Consider the following 14,206-nt stretch of genomic DNA (forward strand, 5'->3'; position numbering starts at 1 on the left):
GTTTTATAGATAAAACATATGAACAAATACTGTTTAAAAAACGTTGAGATTCTAATTAAATATTTAAACAACTGATATGTGTAAAAACTATTTATCTGTATTTATGGTGACCTCTGTACTTCCTAGACTGAGAGTTCCAACTAAGACTATGTTATATTATACTATATTTCCCTTTATCTTAAAAGCTAATATTTAAAAAAACTTTTGAACCAAATTACAAATTTTAATAAATGTGGCCATAACTCTTAGAAGAAGTTGAGTGATTATTGACAAATGATGATATAAATGAGAGGGTATCCAAATTCTCTAATATTTAAAATACTTAATAAATAAAGAGATTCTACAATTCAATAACAAAAAGAATAATAACCCAATAGAAAAATGGGCAAAGGATGTGAAAGGACATTTTATAGGAAAGGAAATATAAATGTCTTTTCAAGGTGTGAGAGTAAGTTTCTACCCCCCCCCAACCTGCTTGCTGAGCAGACTTTACCCCCTGCTTTAGTTGCTGTGTCACAGTTAATCACCACTCGACAAAACGTATATACTTGTTTGTTTGTTTGTTTGTTTACTGTTTATGTGTTCTTCCTAAAATGGAGGCTCCATGAGAACAGGGACTTTGATTGCTGGTCTATCCCCAGTGCCTAGAACAGTGTCTGGCACATAATAGGTACTCGGTAAATATTTGTTGAGTGAATGAATGAATCTTACTCAAAATGCAAGAAATGTGAGTTAAAACTACAAGATACTTTTTTTTTCAACCTAGGAGATTGGCAAAAATAAAAGAAAAATTGATAACACACTATATGGGTAAACAGGCACTTCCATGCATTGCTGGTAGCAGTGTGAATTGTTTCAACATCCATGGAGGGAATTTTATCAATATTAACCAAAATTACAAATGCACCTATCTTTTGACTCAACAGCAGTAGTTTTACATATTTTACATATATGAAAAGAACTTTTTACAAAGTTATTTATTACAATGCTTGTAATGGCAAAAGAAAGAAAAGGAAAAAGAAAAAGGAAGCCTAAATTTCCTTCTGTAGGGGATTGGTTAAATTATAGTTCATCTATGTAAGGAGGGAGTACAATGCAGTCATAAGAAAGCATGAGGACACTCTTTATGTACCAACATGGAACACTATCCAAGATAGTATTGTTCACTGAAGAAAGAAATGCGTGGAACAGGGTATGGCATGCCACCATTTCTGTTAAAAGAGAGGGGAAAATAAGAATATGTACATATATGCTTGTATGGAAATAATATATTTTTGGAAGGATACTCAAGATACCCTTGATTGCCTTTGGCCAGCTGATATCAGGGGTGGGAGGGAGAGTTTTAATTATATATCCTTTTTTGACCTTTTTAAAAAAATTGAGATATAATTCACATATTAGTTTCAAGTATACCACATAATGATTTGACATATGTATATATTGTGAAATGGCCACTACGATAAGTCTGGTTAACATCCATCACCTCACACAGTTACAGATTTTTTTTCCTTATGGTGAGAACTTTTTGGATGTACTCTCTTAGTAACATTTTTGACCTTTTGAACATTGAATCCTATGAATTTATTATCTTTAAAATTTTTCCAAGAAGTGTAGGAATCATTTACCAAGTCCAAATAAAATGTAATTAAAGCATTTCTGAAGCAATGCTCAAAAAATTAAAAGTTAGCTTCTGCTTTCTAAATGGGTTTTAAAACCACCCTGTGCTCTACCCTGTTTGTATCAGCGCCCCATTGGAGGGGCGAAGTAACATCATGGTTCAAGAGCATGGGCTGTGGATCAACCCAGCCAAAGTCAAACCACAATTTTGCCGTTACTTAACAAATTTCTTAAGCTCTCTGGGACTCAGTTTCCTCATCTAAACGGTGGGTATAAAATAGAACCTGTCACATAGGATTGTAAAGATGAAATGAACTAATTCATCTAAAGCATAGTGCCTGGCACAAAGAACTCAGTTATTGTTAGTTGTTGTTATTCATTTCTACAATATATTAAAAAAATCTCATTAAGTAACTGACCCACGAGTATTATTCAGGGACTTGTTACTTTAGTGTTAATTACGGTTATCCTGTTTGGGTTTTTCAGATACCCCAGATGTCAACATATATTATACCCTGGATGGCAGCAAACCTGAATTTCTAAAGAGAATAGGTTATGGTGAAAATAATACATTTAAGTATACGAAGCCTATTACTCTGCCTGATGGAAAAATACAAGTGAAAGCTATTGCGGTTGCTAAGTAAGTTAAGAGCATGGTGATTAAAACAATTTATAATGACATTATGCTTTCATTTTATTTATTTCTTCCTTTGAGAATCAGTGCTGGATTAGAAGGGCACTAAAGAAAAAATTATTTTAATTTCATTGTGTATCTGTAACTTTTGTGTTTTATTTGTCTTCTATTGAGGTGTAGTATAAAGTGCACAAATCATAAGAGTACAGATCAACGAGGTGCTATATATATTAATACTATTTTTATTTTGATTTTCACGTTGGGATTTTGGGAAGAGCCTTTTTGAGGTTTGGGACCTCTGAGGAGATTCATCTGGCTCTGAAGAAAACATTGTTTTCAGTGGATTGTTCTTTTATTCCCCAGGACACGGCCTGTAACCATCACTATCATTCTGTTTTATATCATGTTGACTTATTTGGCCTTCATAGCTCCTGTCATTTCCATTTGTTGGACATTAGCTACTTTATTCCTTTCTTTCTCCTTTCTTTCCTGCTCAATGACTTTTTCCACTTTTCAAATATAGAAACACCACTTAATTTGGAAACTTTCACCTTCTTTAGTAGAGAAAAAAGCTCAAATGCTTTACAATTCTGTGTGTCTGCGATAGAGGAATTATTTTGTGCAGCAAGACAGGTTAGGCCACGTTTTTGGAACACTTTTAAGCCCTAGACCAATCCCTGGCTGGCCCAGGCACTTTAAATGCAGACTCCCAAGGCTCCCCTCACAGCTGAGCTGCTGCGTGGCTTTTGAGGAGAGCTACAAATTCTACACCACACACGATAGCTTTGGCATTTGAAAATTTAAAAAAAAGAATGAAAGATGAAACAGAACAATCCCGTCATACACATTATTATTCCTTAGTAAATATTGGAATTTGTGGCTTTTTCCCACTTGCCAAACCACTCCTATCAAAACCAGTCATCTTAATTATCATTAAAAATTAACATGCTGAATAGTCTGGTGCCTAGCCCTGTAAGGCAGGCCCCTTGATAAGCTACAAGTGGTAGTAAAATGAAATAGTAGTTAATGACTAAACTACACAGTTTAGGGCCAGCCCTGTGGCCGAGTGGTTAAGTTTGTGCGCTCCGCTGTGGCAGCCCACGGGTTTGCAGGTTCGGATCCTGGTCACGGACATGGCACCGCTCATTAAGCCATACTAAGGCAGTGTCCCACATGTCACAACTAGAAGGACCCACAACAAAGAATGTGCAGCTATGCACTGGAGGGCTTTGGGGAGAAAAAGGAAATAAATAAAATCTTAAAAAAAGATTTAAACTATATAGTTTAGAGGAGTTAATAAAGCTTCCAAAAGAGTGTAAAAAATGAGGTCATTCTTTACACCTCTCACCATCTTGCTCTGTGCCCACTAAGTGTCCATACTGGAAGCACTGTTAGTATTTCAGGTGTGCTCAGCTTAGGGAAAGTATTTATATAAAGTTTTTTTTTTGAGTTTTCAAGCCAGAAAAATTAATGCTTGTATACATTTGGGATAAAATAGTTCTTTATGGAAATTATACTGCTTTATTCAAGTCTGTTTCTAGATACTTAAGGTACTTTAGTTTCTTAACAAGGAGAAAAAAGATTTTAAATGAGACTGTCAACAATTAAAGGTCATTAACATATTAAGAGGAAAAATTATCGTCGTGAAGTTTTGAATGACATAGGAAAATATCTATGATAAAATAAGTGAAAAAAATTTGGATATAAGATTACATCATATTATTTTGACACTATTTAAAAATGCACAGGGACAAAACTAGAGAAGGGCTATGACCAGAGCTGACAAGGTGGAGCTCCTGATACTGGTGAAGAGTGAGTGGTGGGCAAGGCGACCTCCGTGCACAGGGCCAACAGTCTCCCCCTTCTCTGAGCCAGACTGTCAGGGACACCGTGGATGTCTTTGGAAGGGATCAGGTTGAGGGGCAGCTCCAGTCCCTTTCTGTCCCAGTTCAGTTTGCAAAACTTGTTGACATATTGTTGTTCTCTATTGTAAGCTTTCTCTTTAGTTTACTTCCGATGATTAAATGTAAGTCATTTGAAAACAAAATTTAAAAAATCCAAACCTTAACAGTCATTGCCTCTGGTGATATAGTGATGTTTCTGTTCCCTTGACAATTTTTATAGCTTCCAAAATTTGACATGAGCATTACTCTTGTAATGAATAAACATAAATAATAAGTAAAGGGTCTCCAAAATTATTATGTAACCATAATAATTCTCGATCTTGGCTGCTGAATCACTTAGCTGTTGCTGCATAACAAACCACTCTGAAACTTAGTACCTTAAAAGAACAATCATTCTATTTGCTCATTTTGTGTGGGTCAGCATTTTCATGTGCAGTCAGTGGGGCAGTTCTGCTGATCTTGCCTGAGGTCGCTAATGTGGCTGCAGTCATATTTTGGCTCACTTTGACCTGGATAGTCTGAGAAAGCTTGACTCATGTTTCCAGTGGTTGGTGCTAGCTCTTGGCTGAGTCTCCAGCTGGGTACTCTGAGTTGTTTCACATTGTGTCTCAGTACAAAAAGCAGTAAGAAAGGTCAAGCCCCAAAACTCAGATGTTTTCCTAGTCTCTGCTTGTGTCATATTTGTTAATGTTTCATTGGCCAAAGCAAGCCACATGGTAACACCCAAAGTCAATGTATGAGGGGATTCTACAAGGGCACTGGGGCACAAGGGCGTGGATACAGGGAGGCACGATGCACCAAGGACCACTATTGTAACGATCTACCACAGGTGCACATTACAATCACCCAGGAAGCTTTGCAGAATCTCCATACCTAGGCCATAGGCCAGACCAACTAAGTAATAATCTTATGGGGTGGGACTCAGATGTCGGTATTTTTAAAGTTTCTTGGTGACTCCAGTAGGCAGCCAAGGGTGACAACTGACATAAACTAAGGGACAAAAAAAGTTTCCATTTAAAGAAATTTGACCAACACAAGTTTTTGGAAATATATTTTTATTAAAATGTGATATTCTAGAATGAAAGGAAAGAAATAAGGGCATTGTCCTGTATGTGCTTTCATGTGCCCATATATATGTCCGTGACTTTCACATCAGAGAATGTCAGTAAAGAACACAGGTGGACAAAGGGGCCAGGAACTTGGGCACATCCTAGCAGGAGGAGGGGGTTTTCAGGTTTTGATGGTCCGTACTGATGGTCTAGTCCAGCGTCTGTAAACTTTCTGACATCTGCCTTGCATCTTTAAAAGCCTCCTTTGTGGTGAGGAACTTCCTGTCTCCAATGTCATTTTGTAGTGTTTTGACAGTGAACTTACATGGTTCTCTCTTCATTGTCAGTGACCTTAGATGGTTGTTGTCAAGACAAATCAAGCCAGGCTGAGGTAAAAGCTGCCTTGAACTGAAGGTAGGAAGGTGGGGGAGTCAGGGTCCTCAGAAAAATCGTTTTTCTGTAGCAGAACTATGAGGTACTCCCCAGTTTTGCAACAATGGTTGATAAAGCAAATTTTTTGACAAGTCACCAGGGCATTTCATGGGCATCCATCTGCAGCTGTTTGGAGTATATAACATGCCCTCAAAAAATTGTGTCTGTGTGGAGGAAGGATCCAGCTGTCATCTCCATAGGCGGCAACAAAAGCAAGGAAATCAGTGCTTTGAGAGCAGTAGCTTGGAGTGTGGGAAAGAGGATGACCTGCAGATCTGGATTTTAATCCCAGTTCTATCGTTTACTCTTTGTGTGACCTGGAATAAGTTTCATGGCCTTCTGAGTCTCAGTTTCCTCATTTGTTAAATGAGGTTAATAGAACTTACTTGGCAGCCATTGTGAAGATCAGAGGTAATACATTAGTATATACTTGGTATGGAACATGTAGTAGCTGTTATTATTGTTATGTTTTGTTACTCAAATTTTTAACGAAGGGATAAAAGATTGCTGTTGTGAGACTCAACTCAAAAGTCATGCCTCATATTTGAAAAGTTTATGCCTGGATGTATAAGTGGTTTCCACTCAACCCCTTCATGTTCCTAAGCCAGAGGTTTTCAACTGGGCATAATTTTGCCCTCAAGGGAACATTTAATAATATGTGGAAGCATTTTTCTTTTCCACAACTGGAAGTGGGAGTGTGCTAGTGGCATCTGGTGGGTAGATGCCAATGATGTTGCTAAATATTTTACAATGCACAGGACAGCCCCTCACAACAGAGAATTATCTAGCCCAAAATTACAGTAGTTTTCAGTAGGTTGAGAAAACCTGATCTAGACCAAGTTGCAGAATTCTTACAGATCCAGCTTCATAACTGCCTTGCAATCATTCTAGTAATTTTGGTGCTTTATTGAGGGGACAGTAATCTTTGTGGGGGTAGAGCTCTATGCAATTTTTTAATTTTGGGTTCACATTATATTGGTATGCCTAAAGATACACATTTAAGGTCTCTAATTCCAACCCTAGCAAAATTTATGTGTGTTCAAATGAGATTTGGGCTCTGAATAGGGTTTCTAACTCCAACCCCAAACTGAATCCTTTTTTTGGGATTAGAATCAGGAAATCCTTCAATTTAGCAGGCAATTTAAGTTAGTTTCTGGCTTCTCTCAGGGAAAATAAGGTCCATGGGTGAAAACCTTTGCTGAGTCTCTAAGGAAAGGGCCACCTGTGGTGGGGAGACAACCTGGAGCTTAAAGGGGTCGAACAAGTGCATGAGAACCAGGCTTCTATTCAGTGTGGCGGTGGGGCTGTAAGTGCACATTCAGGGAGCCCCACGATTATCTAGGATTTGAGTGATTCCTGGAGGGAGATGTTTGTGATGTCCAGGAAGTGCGCTAACAAGGACGATTGAATCTTGGATGACAGACCTGGGACCGGAGATGAACATGCGGATGAGATGGATGTTGAGGTGAATGAGTTAAGTAAGTGGTTCATCTAAAAGGTCATTTCTATCTGCATCCAGATATATGTATCTGTAAATCTGGTTTTATTGTTAAGAACAAAACAAAACATGGGCTTCCCTAAAGTTTAGCCACCCATTAGTCACTCCAGCCAGTGAACATACAAGTATCCACTGATCACAGAAAGGCAAGCGTGTCGTTTCTTAAATATTGTCACTTACTAAATAGGTAGTGGCTTTTTACATGAATTATGTATTTCTGAGAAATTTTTTTCTCCTTCTAAAAATGTAGCTTAAAATTTCTATATTTAATGTAGAACATTTCTCAACTGTTTTGGAACTGATGTTTATGCATTTCTGAATATTTACCTAATCAAAGAATTTTAATCATTTTGGGACACTTATTTACTTAAAGCTTCAAAAATTTTAAGAAATATAAAAAACTGGCATGTAAAAATTTGATAAATTGCAAAAGAAATGCTAATGAAACAGATAAAATGTGTCAAAGAATATGAAAATCATTATGAAAATCAGTAAAAGCAAAGCAGACAAAGAACACCAAAGAAAGAAGACAACTGGAAATGCTAAAAGTATTAAGTGCCTGGACAGATCAAACAGAATCACTTGTGTTCTAGCTGTGAGATTTCAACACAAATTAGTTGGGGTGAGAGTTAAATATATCAAACAAATGTTCCAAGCATGGTCATGACGGTGTGGCAGAGGCTGCTGGCTGTCCCCCAATATATGTGTTTCCCACGATTTTTAGCTAGACACAGGTTGCCTAGAAGACAGATATTTCCCCCTCCTCCTTACAGCTAGTGAGAGCCATGCAGCAGGTGTGACCACTGGGATGCATGTGGGAGTGACACGTGCCACTTCTGGATTGTGCCCTTGAAGGGATGCAGTGGGCCCTGCTTCCCACTGACTGGAATGATCAGCAGCCACGTTGCATCATGAGGAGAAGTACAATGTCCTAGGAACGGTGGAGCAACCAGGTAGAAACTTGGCACCATACTCCCATCACCATGGCACCTCTTTACGATGACTGATTATACCCTGTGGCTTCTCTCTGGGGAAAGCCACTATTGTTTTGGTTCTGTGTTAAAACAGCCAAGCCAAATCCTAATACACTGGGGACACATCTCAAGCAACTACCTACAGAGAACATGATCAAGAGTCAGGTGATCAAAATAGGCCAACAATATCAAGCGTTGACGAGTATGTGGAGAAGCTGCAACCCTTAGATAATGTTGGTGGGAATGTAAAATGGAACAAAGATAGTTTAGTAGTTTCTAAAAAGTTAAGCATACCACATAACCTAGCAATTCCACTCCTGTGTATCTATCCAAGAGAAATAAAACACGTCCACATGACGACTGTTGTGTGTGGGTCTCAGACTATTGATAACCAGTGTTGTGTCTGGACCAGCCCATGTGATTCTTAATTATAATTGCAAGACGCCATCAGCAATCACCATCAGGAAACTTTGAAAGAAACAAGATTTGTTGTTTATGAGTCCTGATAATTACATGGCGCACCACATGGCAGAGTCGCAGGTAGAGTGCACGAGACTAGGGCTCTGCTTTTATTGGGGTCGAGCGTGGGGGCCTAGGGTTTCACAGGCTCAGTCTTTATTGGTGAATTTAAAACATGAGAGGGGGAATTTAAAGCACAGGAGTAGAAGAAACAGGCAGCCTAAAAGGTCGGTTATTGAAACCAAACGAGATCACTAAAACAAAGGCGCCTAGGGGTGGGGGGCGGGGTGGAGGAGAGTGATCTGGCTCTTTATCTAGTTATGTGGCTGACAATGTTTATTTGAGATAGCCATCTCTGAAATGGATGCCTCTTTGAAGTGGATGCCTCAGCAATCAAAACTTAAGTCATGCACTTGTGTTACAAAAAAGAGAAAACTCAACTGTCAGGGCTCACACTACATGTGAATGCTCATAGCAGCATTGTTCATAATCCCAAAAACTGGGAAAAATCCACATGACCATCAAATGGCGAGTGGATAAACAAACTGTGATACATCCATAAACTGGAATACTATAATATTATACTGTGCTACCTACAGCTGGAGTAAGGAAAATTCCCTTGCCTCATAGGTAACCCCATTCTTTGTTTTAGAATAGTCTAAATCTTAAGGTATGAAATAGTTATGGTGAATATGGTAGATAGTCTCCAAAAATGGCCCCCCAGTGGAGCATGCCTTCCAGTGTAGCCCCTCTGCTTGAATCTGGGCTGGCCCTATGACTTACTTTTGACCAATAGTATGCTTCAGAAATGATGCTAAGACTAAATCACAAGAAGTGTGATCATAAACACTGGGGGAAGCCAGGCACCATGTAGGAAGTTCAACTTTCTTGAGACTTCCATACTGTGAGGAATCCCAAGCTAACCACATGGAGAGGGAGGGAGACAGGAAGAGAGACAGACGGAGGGAGAGGGAGGAAGGGCGAGAGAAAGACAGATAGGTAGACAGACTGAGAGAGATGACTGGCGAGGCACCAGCTATTCCAGATATGCCAGCCTAGCTTCTGAATTTGAGGGAAGAAACCATTTTGGACATCCAACCGAGTTCATCTTTCAGTTGACGCCAGCCCTAGCCGACGTCTGACTGCAACCACATGAAAGATCGCAGAGGAGAGCTGCCCAGCTGAGCCTGGTTAACCTATAGATTTGTGTTTTAAGACACTGTGTTTTGAAATGGTTTGTTACATAGAAATAGATAAATGAGAATAAGGCAAGGAAAAACTACAGAAGTTGTATTTTGATTTCTCCAATTTAAAATATAATAAATTTAGAAGCTAGACTAAGGGACTTCAATAGAGTCATCTTAATTGCTAGCCACCTTTTTTCGAATCTTTCTGTAACACACAAACTTTTTCTTTTTAAAATAATTTTCAGCGACTGCAGACAGAGTGGCATTGTAACAAAAGTGTTTCAGGTGGACTGTGAACCACCAAATACAGTCTCTTTGGAAGACAGCGTTGAAAATGTTCTCAAAGATTCTTCAAAGCAGGCAAGTAATGAAACTGGAATACATTCAGAGGATCACACCACCTTCTTAGTTCTTTCTTTCTCGGTGGTCACATCTTCCCTTTTGTTTCATCACCTCTGTCAGTCTACCCACAGTCATGTCCTCATAATTGAGATCAGTATCAACCATTGCAAATTATTTTCACTGATTTCCCACCCTTCAGTCAGTCCCTCCTCCACCCTGCCCATTAGAAATTCCTACCTACCATCACTGCCCGTACTCTGGTGTCTTCAATGACTCCCCCTTACTTATTGAAGAAACAGAAATCTTTAGCCTGGCATCCCAAGTGCTGAGTTTCTGTCCTCAGTCGTCTTCTCAAGCTCTGTGAGTCCCCTGTAGAGACTCCAGCCAAACTAAACTGTGTGGGCTGTGTTCCGTCACTGCTCCCTTAGCACCCGCGCCTTCTCCCTTTATAAAATGCTTTGAATATGTGATTACTTTGCTCCTTGTCTCTCTCCTTTATGCACTGTAAGCTCCAAGGTGCCAGAGAGTGTGTCTGCCATACTTGATGCCTTGCACAGGGGCAGGTAGGAGAGGGCAGTGAGTGTATGTTCGTGGAATAGATGCATCAGACTAGTAGAAGCCCTCAGTGGGCATAGCCTTCTTTTATGTTGAAATCTTCATCCCCAAATAGCTGCAAAGCCTCCCTTCTTTGGAGAATGAACTAGACCTATCGAAAAAGGACGTTTGCAACTTCAGTCCCTGGGTTATGGGCATTAGTGAGATAGATCCAAGGGCCAGAGGATGGGCCAGCCCGTGGTAAGGAAACCAACCAAAAACTCAGTCATAGAGGTCTTGTTGGGGGTGACAGCGGAAGTTTTTTTGGGAGTCCATTCAGCCCAGTGGTAGACCAGAGACCACAGGGGGAGGCTGTGGGACTAAAGCAGTGGGTGCAGGCATAGTGTGGGGCTCAAGGATGCTCAGCGCAGGGATCGACACTGGGCAGGGGCAGCCAGCAGGGGCTGAGCCTACATGTATCAGCAGGTCCTCAGGCTTGAGTCAGGCATAAGGGACTGAGTCCAGAGAGAAGAGAGTTTAAGGATTGTGTGTTGGCAATTCGGGTACATAAGTCCTATGATGGTCTGACTCCACCCTTTCTTTGCTCCCTGGATCTGATGGTCCTTCTATTATTACTCAGACTCCTGTGATTGCAACCTCCTGCCTACATGTGCTGCCTCCTGCCTCTGGTCTTGGCTGCTTGACCTGGTAGGGTTTACCAAGCAGACATGCTGGCAACTAAACAGGCCAGACACAAAGCTGTGTGTTTCCAGAGTCAGGTGAGACAGAGGTCACTTTGTAAAAACAACTGCAAACCCTTTCAAGTAAGAAATGCATGCTATGACACTGTCTCTACCACGTAACTTTCAATTTTCATCTTTGAAATGGGCATAATCAAGTGATTCGCATGCAATCTCTTCATCCCTAGGAATTGAAAAATGGATTTGTTGGATCAAAACTAAGGAAGAAATATAAGAATGCTGAAAATAAACTGGGTTGGAATGTTAACCTGAGAAAATTTCCAGGTATGATGTGACAGAATGAAGATAAGATTTAGTATTCTAAACCACCAAACGGGTTCACTGCTTCTTTTCTTGTCTGCAGAAGGGTTGGAATAAGAAACACTGGAACAAGAAAGAAAGCTATAATTTGAGTTTTAAGGCTATCTTAGCTAACAGCTTACGACCATGAGGGATAATCAAGCAGTCCAACAAAGTCAGATTTATTGTCACATTGCCACGACGGAGAGCGCACACCGGAGGAACCATGGGTCCTCTCACCAAACAGAGGAAAAAATACAGTTATGGGGTTTGGGGGAAGGTGGAGTTTGGGTGAAATTTAAATGAAGGCAGAATTTTGATAGGCTGAAAGCAAAGCAGAGCTGTGTGTGAAGTGGTCGCCATCAGGTATGGAGTGCAAAGGGGACCAGGGTTCTGTTACCTTGGAAACTATAAAGATAAATGTGGAATGTTGTGCTCAGTAACCTTTCTCTGAAGCTCTGGATGAAGACTGGAAATTGAAGCTGCTTCTCTATGTCAAAGTGACATAGGTCCTCCAGGCAATTGTTGGATGGCTCGTTCTTACTGATATGATTTCAAACAGCAAGGTGTCTGATAATCTGATTTTAGAGAACAAAGTTTCTTGGCAAGTAAGAAACAATAGTCATGTAAAGGGGAGGCTGTTATGACATTTTACAACTGCAGTGTGTCCTGGCGAGAAAGTGTTTTCTGCTAACCTTGCAAAGGATTTATCTGTCTTCCCAGCCTGATGTGGAATGTTGTGTAATGTAGTAGGGCAGATTTAAATTTTCTTAGTCTGGGCTAATTTTTTTCTTTCTCAGTGCTAATTCAACGAGTTGGGGATTCTTTATATTATTACTACTTTAGGGAAAGAATGGGATGACAATGTCCCTTATTAAAAGGTTTCCAACTATGAAGACGTTTGCATGATTATATGTGTAATTACTGATGTTCACAGAACAATGTTTTTGATATAATTGTAGACCTCAACGGAGGTGAGAAAACTGACCCTAAAACTTGGAAAGACCTTCGCTTCTCAGAGAGTCCACTGGAAACCCCAGCTTACCGTGAAGAATCAGGTTCTAGCCCACCCTCCCACCACTCCCAGGTAACTTCTAAGGAAACTCTTTAGGGTACTAAATACCTACGGTTATTTGTAATGCTTCCCATGAAATATTTCAAGGAAGTGTCCCCTGCATTTTCACCCTGTGCCAGGCACTGTTCCAGTGCTGGGAATACTGTGTTGGACAAGAAAGGCCCCTGTGCTCATGGAGCTCACCTTTTATTGGGGGTAGGAGCTGGCAGTAATAAATATGTAAATAATCAAACAAAAAATTTAAAATAGTGATGTGTCATTAAAAAGATTAAACTAGGTAATAAGATAGAGCAGTACTTCTCAAACTGTGGTCCCAAAACCAGTAGCATCAGCAACACATGGGAGCTTATTAGAAATGCAAATCCTCAGGCCCTACCCCAGACCTACTGAATTAGGGACTCTAGGGGTGGGCCCAATGATCTGTTTTAATTGGTCCTTCTGATGCACACTCAAATTTGAGACCCCCTGGGATGGAGAATGACCATGGAGGAAGAACAATGTTCGAATTCAGGGTGAGAAGAGAGGGCTTCCTTGGAAAGGTGACATTTGAATTGAACCTTCAAGATGAGCGTAAGTGAGCCCTGCAAAGATCTTGGCAGCAGTGACAACACGTAGTGCAAAGTGAGGGATCAGCAAGGAGGCTGGTATGGATGGAGCGTGGTGAGCAAGGTCAGAGGTGAGGTGGGAGAGGTAGGCTGGGGCAGAGCACAGAGAGCCGTGGTTCTCAAACATGGCTGCATGTTGGAATCACCTGAGGGGCTCCAAAACAATCCTGGGACCCCCCAACCTCAGAAATTTTGATTTAATTGGTGTGGGTTTTAGGAATGGTTTTATTCTACGTTTTTAATTCACCCATCAGTGATTCTAATGGGCAGGCATGTTTGGGAATCACAGATGCTGGGGTAAGTCCCATTGTAAGGAGTTTGGATTTTCTTCTAATTGTAAAGGGAATCCATTTGGAGAGTAAGACATGATCTCATTTACTTAAAAGATTTCTGTTTGCCTACAGTATGGAGATTAGGCTATAGAGGAGTAAAAGGGAACTATCATTTAGGAGGCTTAAGTGGTGAGGATAGGAGGGTGGTGGGAATCCAGATATGTTTTGTAGGTTGAGCCAACAGATTTGGCTGAGGGATCAGATGGATGGGGTGAGGAAAAGGGAGGAACCAAGGATGACTCTCAGGGTCCTGGCCTGAGCATCTGGAGATGATGGTACCATTAATTGAAATGGGGAAGACCAGGGAGGAACAAGTGTTCAGGGCTCATTAGACGTTCAAGTGGAAGTGCTAACTAGACTGTTGGACGTGCAACTTCAAACTCAGGGGAGAGGTCAGGGCTGGGGATATATATTTAGCAATATTCAATAAATGGATGATATGTAAAGCTTAGGTCTGAATGAGATCACTTGCCAGGGTTGTAAAGAAAATGAAGAGAAGAAGGCACAAGACAAAATCCTCAATT

At 40.4% G+C, this 14,206-nt stretch overlaps 1 protein-coding gene across 9 annotated transcripts in view; it reads left to right on the forward strand.

The window, feature by feature from the left end:
* DZANK1 (double zinc ribbon and ankyrin repeat domains 1) overlaps positions 1-14,206 on the forward strand; it is an 88,995-nt gene that overhangs the window by 2,534 nt on the left and 72,255 nt on the right. For all 9 annotated transcript variants that reach the window (XR_006513833.2, XM_014855903.3, XM_014855936.3 and 6 more), the window contains exons 3-6: positions 2,104-2,257; positions 10,000-10,114; positions 11,559-11,655; positions 12,633-12,757. Coding sequence is in view for 8 of the 9 variants with exons in the window: in XM_014855903.3 (XP_014711389.1) it covers positions 2,104-2,257; positions 10,000-10,114; positions 11,559-11,655; positions 12,633-12,757 (491 nt within the window). In the remaining variant the exon portion in view is untranslated. The remainder of the gene's footprint in view (positions 1-2,103; positions 2,258-9,999; positions 10,115-11,558; positions 11,656-12,632; positions 12,758-14,206) is intronic.

This window comes from Equus asinus, chromosome 15 (assembly GCF_041296235.1).
Source record: "Equus asinus isolate D_3611 breed Donkey chromosome 15, EquAss-T2T_v2, whole genome shotgun sequence".
Taxonomy (NCBI): domain Eukaryota; kingdom Metazoa; phylum Chordata; class Mammalia; order Perissodactyla; family Equidae; genus Equus; species Equus asinus.